The sequence below is a fragment of the Fukomys damarensis genome, unplaced genomic scaffold (genome assembly GCF_012274545.1).
Source record: "Fukomys damarensis isolate Sample0158 unplaced genomic scaffold, DMR_v1.0_HiC HiC_scaffold_16, whole genome shotgun sequence".
NCBI lineage: Eukaryota > Metazoa > Chordata > Mammalia > Rodentia > Bathyergidae > Fukomys > Fukomys damarensis.
Window position 1 is genome coordinate 51,974,303 of NW_022900928.1, and position 9,304 is coordinate 51,983,606.

The 9,304-nt window shown below is 36.0% G+C and overlaps 1 protein-coding gene across 1 annotated transcript; it reads right to left on the bottom strand.

Annotated features, from left to right (window-relative positions):
- Window positions 1–757: 757 nt before the first annotated feature.
- Mmp1 (matrix metallopeptidase 1) lies at window positions 758–7,226 on the bottom strand. The gene is made up of 10 exons (XM_010642053.1): window positions 7,125–7,226; window positions 6,420–6,664; window positions 6,182–6,330; window positions 5,808–5,945; window positions 4,784–4,939; window positions 4,512–4,629; window positions 3,444–3,577; window positions 1,892–2,054; window positions 1,038–1,141; window positions 758–861 (listed from the first exon to the last, which is right to left on the bottom strand). Exons 1-10 carry the CDS (start codon window positions 7,224–7,226, stop codon window positions 758–760), a joined length of 1,413 nt encoding a protein of 470 aa, XP_010640355.1.
- Window positions 7,227–9,304: the final 2,078 nt, after the last annotated feature.

Consider the following 9,304-nt stretch of genomic DNA (forward strand, 5'->3'; position numbering starts at 1 on the left):
TGACTGTCACTTCTTCACACAACCCATCAGCCAGACCTAGTCAGAAGCCGCACTTACTCCCCACTCCCCAGGAGTTGGACTGTGAGAAGATACATCTCACCTGTGTTCTCAGGAGAGTAAAGTCCACTAAGAAACTTTTACTATGTCTTCACTGATTTTTACCTAAAACCAATTTTTGACTCCTTATATGGGACAAGGAGAATATATTTCTTCCCCTTCTTTACTATATAAATTATAATGTAGAAATTTGATTTCTGGATACTAATTTCTCAAAGAATATTTTGCATATTGTTTCTTTTCACTTTAAATCTGAAAATTAATCTCTGCAAGTGTGACTTTATAATCAGGCAATAGTCATGTAATAAATTCAATAGAAAACTTACAAAAGAGTAGAGACCATGATGGCTTTATTTTGTATAAGAAATACTTTACTTTGTGTAAGAAAAGTTGTCCTTCACAATGCAAGATGGTAAAGACCATCTTATATTCTGGCAAAAAAAAAAAATCTTTTTTGTAGTAGTGATAGTGGTCAATGTGAATCCATAGCCATAGACTCGATCTTTTTAGCAGAAGAACTAACTTATGGAACTAAATTACATCAGTACAAAAAATATACTCAATTCTAAAAAAAAATGAGGTAGATATAAATTAATAGTTCTGTGGATCATTATTTCTAGATATTAAATAAAATATTAAAAAAACATCTTCCTTGGGCTCACAAAATACATTTCTTCATTAACATTGTAATAGTTTGTCATTATTTTCTGCAGTTGAACCAGCTATTAGATTTCAGAATAGTCGTTTGCTTTGTTTTCAGATTAAATTTGTATTGCTTTGTTCCATGAAAGAAATAGAAAAATCCTAGAAGTAAAACAAAGAAGATTTACTACATTATACAACCAGTTTCTAGTTTTAACTTGAATTCTTGAGAACCTCAAGTTTTTAGCACAAATATTTTTGGCATTTCTGCTCCAAATAGCAATACTGATGCTATTACTATGGCAACAAAACGAAGGGAAGATTTTATATTCACTTACCGTCTTTGCTGAAAACAGCATCAATTTCCTTGCCAATTCCAGGAAAGTCATATGCTATCATTTTAGGATAACCTCTATCCATCGATTGTCTGTATTCATCATACCTGGTCAGAAAGTGATCAGGAGTGTCAAAACCTTTTGCTAAATATCAAGACTTTTCAAAAATCATTATGGGAAATGCACCAGAATGAATTTAACAAGAACTTTTAATTCTAGAGATTGTAAAATAGGGAGTTGGATGAGGAGAGATAGAATGTTGGGTGTATTAGAAAATTTATAAGGTCCCTTTGAAATCTAACATCTAATTTTAATCATCCAACAAGTTCTATACCATATCCTAATAATGTAAAATATTAGGAAAAAAAAAGATTCCTTTTGGCCAAAGTAGTTCTATAAAGATGAATGCTCATTTTTATATCTTTTTAAAATTCAATAACACCTGGTTTCAGGACTCCTAGCACAGGCATTGTGTGATAATTACTTATTAACTGATTAAATAAACGGGTGTTGATTGGTTATAGCCATTCACAAAAAAGGCAGCTGACTAAGGCAATCTGAGACTCATTTTGAACTGGATAAATCTAGAACTTTTAGTACAGAAAGAATTGGTGCCTTATTTCTTTATTATTTTTGGTAGTGTTTGGGATTGAATTCAGGGCCTCATGCATGTTAAGCAAGTGCTTTATCCCTAAATTGCACCCCAGCCTTTTCTTTTTCTTTTCTGTTTTGAGATAGGATCTGGATAAATTGCTCAGCCTAGCCAGGAGCTTGAAGTCTTCCTGCTTCAGCCTCCAGAGTAGCTGGGAATACAGGCGTGCAGCACCATGACCAGGTGCTTTGTGTTCAGTTTTTACCTCCAGTACTTGTTAGCAACAAAGAAGTATGTTTTTCCAGTGTATGCATCATAAGTAGCAGCGTCAATTTTATTTACAGTCCTAGGGAAACCAAAGGAGTGGTAGATACTCCTGGGATATCCTGGTAGAGCATACTGTCCCTGAACAGCCCAGTAGTTGAAACCTGCCAATCAAAAACAGAGATGCAAATAATTGCTCAAGGTTCCAGTAGACAATAAGCTATGAATCCAGCTAAGTTCTTAGTTTTGCATGCTCGAGCAGTGTCCTAGCTGCAGACTGGAATCATCTAGAGATTTTTGAAAGTGCCAGTGTTAGAATCCTGTTCCAGACCAGTTAAGCAGGTATATTTTGAAATTTCCTAGGTAAATCTAATCTGAAGCAAGCTTTGAGAATGTTTACAGCCATTTCATAAGAGCTCGCTTCCAGAGATAGGTGTCAAATGGCTAAAATTTGTCATACTGCCCCCTTGACAGAAAGTTCAAATCAGTGGTATCTGAATAGCAGAGCAGAATTGCAACTCTGGATTCAAATCATAACATTTGAGTAGAACACAGTTCCAGATATGTGAATTTATGCTGTGTCCAGTTAGTAAACCCCATATCACATACAGTTAATCTTGTGTCCTTAAGCAAGGATTGCTCTTGTTCACGGATATGATTATTTGCTCCTTATTAAAAAGGAGTCTGTAACTTTGTATATATAAAGCCCTATTTAATTTCACCACAGAAAGTCTGGAAATCCTGTTTCAAAGTGTTTGCATGTTGGTATGACCTTCATTTCTTTGCTTTGCATATATGACAAGATCAAGTATCTTAATCTTTGCTGTACTACATCAAATACATTTGCAAAAGTATTTATTTGGCATAGTCTTCAAAGCCAGATGCATTGGATTCTATTTCATTTTAACAGAAAAAATATATCCCATTTGATTCATAATAATTCATGACTTCATATATGTGCATATGCATTTCCTAGAAAACTTGTTAAAATTAAGACTTTTGTTTAAAGGTCTGGATTTGAGATTCTGTATTTGTATTAGCCTACCTGGTGATTCCAGGGCCACTGGCAGGGGATCACACCTGGACAACAAAGGTGGCAATGTCCCATTTGACTGCTCAGTGGTGGCCTTTCCTCACCCTCACTCAAGAAGATGGCTCATATTAAAATAGAGTGTAGGAAATAATACAAACTAAATGTTTCTATTCCATTCTCTGTAGAATTGGTCTGCTTTACTCAACTTTATTTCGGAGCACCCCTAGTGATATGGGGAAAGATTGAAATACATAGTTTGCAAAGAAAACACATTTGTAAGTCTAGACTCATAAACTGATCAGAACAATTGTATCTCAAATTAATTGCTTTCTGTTTAAAATGACTCAAATGCACAATGTAATTTTTAATTAACAGGTTCCACTCTGATTGAATTGAGTGGTAAGACTATTAGATTTTCGAAATGCCATGGACTGAATGTAGCTAATACCTTCACATCTTACCCCAAAAGTAAATGAAAAATTAATTTGCAAAAACAATGAAAAATATTTGGGACTTTTACCTTTGAAAAACCGGATTTCATCTTTATGTTCAAGTTCATAAGCAGCATCAAATCCACTTATCAGATGTGGCCAAAAAGTAGCAGTGAAATGCATTTTAGTTTCTAAATATAAGGGATGTGAACGAATGTAGAATCTGATTTTAAAAATAAGGAAAAAGAAAAAAGATTTCAATCTCATCTCTGACTAGTACTCAGTTCCTTCTTGTTGCTGGCACAAGTAGAGTGCTTGTAAATTTTCAACATCTGACCCTTCAAAGGAGGGCGTAGGACACGAGAAGTCCAGGTTTATAGCATCTGCTTAATTTTTCATGGAAATATGCCCACCATGGCAAATTGCAAAGAGTCACAACCTTCACACTATTCTAACACACAAATACAATAGTCATAACCTCAAGAATATAAAGGGTAAAGCAAAACCCTATTATTCCTATGGCAGCCTTAGAAATTGAGGCTAGGGAAAGTACAAGAGGTGTCTAAGGCCATAGAATTGGTAAGAAGCAAAGGTTAATTTTAAACTTGCTTCTGGTAGCCACTACTTTTGTTGTTCTTTGATTAGGGGTATACGAAGTTGATTCAACAGTTCATAGGGCCAACAATGCTGAACAGAGAGTATCATGAGGGTTAATGAGTTTTCTGTATTCCAGGCCTTGGAGGTCAGAATCCTACTTATAGATTCTGTCCTGTCTTGTCATGGCTGTGAGATCTTGGGCAAGTCAGTTACTGTCTCTTTCCTTCTGTGTCTTCTTGATATGATGATATTTAAATAATCTCAGTGCCCCTTCAGTTCCTGCAAATTCTAGAGTGGTTTTCTTTCTTGGAGTTCTCCCTGAGGGCTTGTACCGATAGATGTGTTCTGCTAGATTGAACTTTCCTTTCAATCCCCCAAAAAGGGGGGGGTCTAATAATATGTATAGAAAAACAAGTTTCTTTAAATATATTATGTTGTGTAAATGAAGCAATTTCTACCATATAATTATAAATATAAATCAATGCAAGATGAATAGTTCATGAAAGTTATTAGCGGAGCATAGTAATGATGTAGAACACAAAAAAGAACTGAGATCTTACCTGTCTTTGAAGAACACGATTTCTCCCTGAACTGTAGTTACAGCATCAAAGGTTATCTGACTGTTACACACATCTGGAGCTTGTAAGCTTACTTGCTTGATGGGATTTTTGGAAGGACCTAAGAAAAATAAGAAAACTGGAGTTAGTTTTGCCTAGTGTTGGGAAACTGCATAAACAATGAAAGCTTCTTAAAGGACAGAGCTAATGGTTTGTTTTATTTGTAATAGGTATAAATACCAGTCCTTGTCCATAGCATTTTTCTTCTTACTCACCATATAATGCTTGGATGCCAACAATGTCATCTTGACCTAATGCAATGACACCATTTTCAGAATAGACGGGGAACATTATAGATGCAGGGTCAGAAGAATGATCAAGTCCAAGGGAATGGCCAAATTCATGAGCCGCAGTGAGGTACAAGTTAATCTCTAAAAGGTTAAGAAAACTCATTTTCAATTTTTTAAAATGTACTCGGTTTTGAGGCATTTATTTAAAAAATAATCTACATTTTTAAAAAATTTGTTTCTTGAAACAGGGTCTCACTATGTAGCCCAGGCTGGTCTCAAGTTTTCAGTGATCCTTCTGCCTCAGACTCCTGAGTGCAATCTACAATTCTATAAGGACTAATTCTCATATTTTCTTGGTTACTTTTAGAAATATATATGTATTTCAAAAATTACATATATTTATATACATATTTATAAAATATATATGCATATTTATAAGGCTTTTTTTCTGAATGTGTGAGGCAATCTTAAAAAGAGATGTTCAATCCTAGACTCTAGGATTATATTGATAAAATTTAGACAGAATTTAGTGAAGTTGAGTTGATTTTGTTAATGGTTAGCTAGTATATATTATTTCACAGAGAAGCAATAAAGCCTTATTAAAATTTAATATTTTTATTATTTACTACGTTTATAAAGGCTTAATACTGGAAATCTTGGCTAACACAAAAAGGCTTTCCCTCCCTTAATTTCCGCATTATCTTACTACCATTGTTAATTTTTGTTGTACTTTTCTCATAAAGAAGATGCAAAGTAGATGTCTATAAGCAAAGCATGAAGTTTTTCAACACTTTCTTAATGGAAATTTTAGGGTGGTATATTTGTCACCAATAAGAAGTTATACTAATAAAGCTAACCTCTCTTATACTATTCTAAATATTCCATTTTCTTAGTGGTAATGGAAAAATGCCTATTTCTATTAATGCCTTCTATCAGTGAAATCAACCAATATTGAAATGAACCATAAGGGTAGGGGAATTGAGAGTAATAAAATTGATTGACTTACTACCCAAATGCTTGGCCCTCTTTTCTTCGGTCCACGTTTCATCTTCATCAAAGTGAGCGTCCCCTCCTATATATGGGCCTGGTGCAAAAGCATGAGCGATTTTACCGCTAGGTCCATCAAAGGGGTTATTGTCTCCATGATCTGCAAGAAACAGAATATAACAAAGGTCCCATTGGTTCTCATTTAGGCTGACTTAGGATAGCAAGCATTAGCTTTGCTAAGATGCCGCTAGACTTCATCAAATGTAATGTAATTTTCTGCCGTTGGTTCATGAGATCAATAACCTCTTCAACAAGGAATTCTAGCTGCAAAGCTGAAGAGAGTTAGGGGCAAGGGAAGTTAGGTGAGACTATTTCCATGCTACAGGAAGAGCTTACCTCCTCTGGTAAAGTATATCATTATGTCTGCTTCACCCCAAAAGATCCTGGTGAATGTCAGAGGTGACACATCACTCCAGAGTCGAAAGGCTTTCTCAAAGATATTGTCCACTACCGATCTTGGCAAATCTGGTGTGTAATTTCTAATCCTTCATAAAATACAATTCAGAAACATTAGGCCTATTTCTTAGCATCTAATGGGAGACAGGTTTCTTATTCTAATAGTCACTCTGGTTACCTGTAAGTCAGATCCTTTTTGTTCCAACGAAAGCCCCCTGGCATGATGGTAAATGAAGCCACATCAGGCATCCCACATCTGGGCTGCTTCATCATCCTCAGGGTTTCATTATCCGGCTTTCCAGTCACTTTCAGCCCAAAGAATTTCTGCATTTGTTCTAGGTGTTCAACCAGGTCATTAATGCTTCTCTTTTGTTTTCCAACATGTGTTCCTTTGTTCAAATTATAATAGTTATCCAAATATTTCTGATAAAAGATAAAATTATTGAAACATTGAACAGGAAATATTTCTCATTTGTAAAAAAAGGAATAATATGAAATTTTAATCAAGATAGAGAACTACTTTCAACACTTTTTAGACCACATGATCTTTGTTATTGTTTTCACTGGTTAAAAAAAATACAATTTCAGAGTAGAATTCCCCTTACCATTGCTTATGAAAAAGACTGAACTTTACAGTAGAACAAGATAGGTAGAGAGAAATTTGCATATTGTTGTAAACCTACAAATTTCTGACGTGAGATTTGCATCCTATTTCTTCAGTTCCTTTTCACCTCCAGTTTGAAAAGGAGAAGCTTGGGAAAGTGTTGCTTCTGACAAAAAACCATTTCTCTTTGTAAGAAATCCATCCTTAAATGAACTCCATCTACACTAGAAAAATGCAACTAAAAACTTCCATTTTTAAAATATGTGAAACAGTATGTACCTGAACCAGCTCCGCATCTTCTCCTTGTATTTCTGGAGTTACTGGGAAGCCATGAGACACCACAGCCCAGAGCAGCGGCAGCAGCAGAGGAAGACTGAGCATGCTGACCTTTGTTTTCCTTCTCTGGACAAGAAACAGAACTTCTCTGCCTGCCTGTTCTGGTAGTATCTCACCTTGGAAGTTTATTCTTTATATGGAGAGTCCAAGCCGGAGGCTGTCTGACTCACTGTTCATAACATCCTCTTGATGACCAATGAACAGCCTGAGCAGTTATCAGAAACGGAGACTTCAAGTATGCTGCAGTTCCATGATTAATATCAAACAGGACATTTGTGAGAAACAATCTTCACCATGCACACATTTGTTTTCTCCAATACACGTGCATACTATTGGGAAAGATCTCGGTTTCATACACAGGTGCAAAGTATTCCATGTTTTTTTTCAAAGATGGGCTTTGCTACTTAGTGCCGCTGGTTATAAAATGTTCTGGGCATCTATGCACCCCTCGGTCCCAGTGTCAAGGATGGAGTCGCTTACAATTTGTGCCCTCTTCTATTCAGCACTCCCACTGATGTTCAGCTCTTCAAACACTGTTGGCACTTGAGGTTCTTTCAGGGTCCCCTCTACCTTTGCTGAGCCATCTGGGACTCTACGGAAATAGTGCCATGGCTTATTTATTTATGAAGTAAATGCATGGGTATGTACTGAAAGATGCACAATTGAGAATTTATGTTTTACTTAAAATTCCCTTGGGTACCATACCACCCTGGGAGAGAAAAGCTGGTCTGTCTCTGTAGCTTCCTCTACGTCTGTTCCTTCCTCCTTTTTAAAAATGTGTTTAAATGAGGTATAAATTTGAAAGACGCTGGCCTCCATTCTCCCATTCAGCACTTCATGGTGTCTCCCACCTTTCTTGCTGTATTAGGTTTGCTTCTTGGGGACCTTTCTCACAGATTTTTTTCCTCCAACACACCAAGAACAATGTCATATTAATAAGTAATGCTCCAGTATATCTTGCATTGATTTGAAAGCACTCACTTACTCTGTAATCATTTAACTACAGCTTCGTCCTCTAAGTAGAGTAGCATGTGAGTTTGTGAGGGGAAGAAGAATGGAAGAAATTCTCATGGACAATGAAATCCTCCTCTTTTCAAGAGCATCAGATGGAGAGTGAAGCTGACCCTAACCCAAGCTAGGACAATAGAGGGAGGAGCTCTGTATGTTAGAATTTGGACACAGACTACATTTTAAAAGTCAAAGAGTTATTGACAGTTATTATTGTCAAGTTTTAGGGAATCCTGATATCAGGGACTCTGGTCCGTGTGAAGAGGTACCTTCAGTTCTCCTGGAGTCTGGGAAACAAGGTTTACTACTCAGGAAAACAGCATGTGACCATCAGGAAATGGGCAAGAAATTGTATATTACCGTGGGAGAGTCCTATAAAATGTCTTATCTAGCAAGAGTCTACAGAAGTTTTCAAATTCTTGTAAACTACTGCATCCTTTACTTATACAAAATCTTCACAGCCAATTTGCACATCAGATGAGAGCAGAAGTTATCTGACGGAAGCTAGAAATCCAGCCTGAAGGTCCCAGCATTTTTTCAATGTACCAATAAAATTAATTTTTAAAAAAGTTTTGTGTTATTATCTGTTTCTTTTTTGTAGGAGTCTTTTTGGTTTATGTCTTGTATTCTGAGTAACTATTTTGAAGATACTGATACACAGTGTATTAACAAACAAAATCTAGAATAGAAAGCTAGAGATTCAATCCAACTAGATACTAGAAATGCCTGGAGTTGGTACAGTTTCTCAGAAGATCAAAACATGTTAAAATTGTATTTGCTCTGAACATCCAGATTACCCCTCTCCTTCTCCAGTCCCCCATTGGATTAAATTTTGTGGCAGCTATTTCTCTATCCTTTATCCCTTTTGAGAACAACAGGTGTAAGAGGGCTCTTGTGAGCAGACCCACAAGAGTAAGTCTTTTGACTTTTTCCAAGCAGTCAAATTGTTCATGAGTTTCCTGGTTGTTTCATGCTGACTTTTCTGTGGAAGAACTCAAATATGATTATATTTTCCATATTAGAGTCAATTTGGAATTTCAGTCTTGTTTCTCATTTTTTATTTTGGAAAATTAGGCTTTTCCAATGTTATAAGTAGTCCATTTGAGTGTCAGATT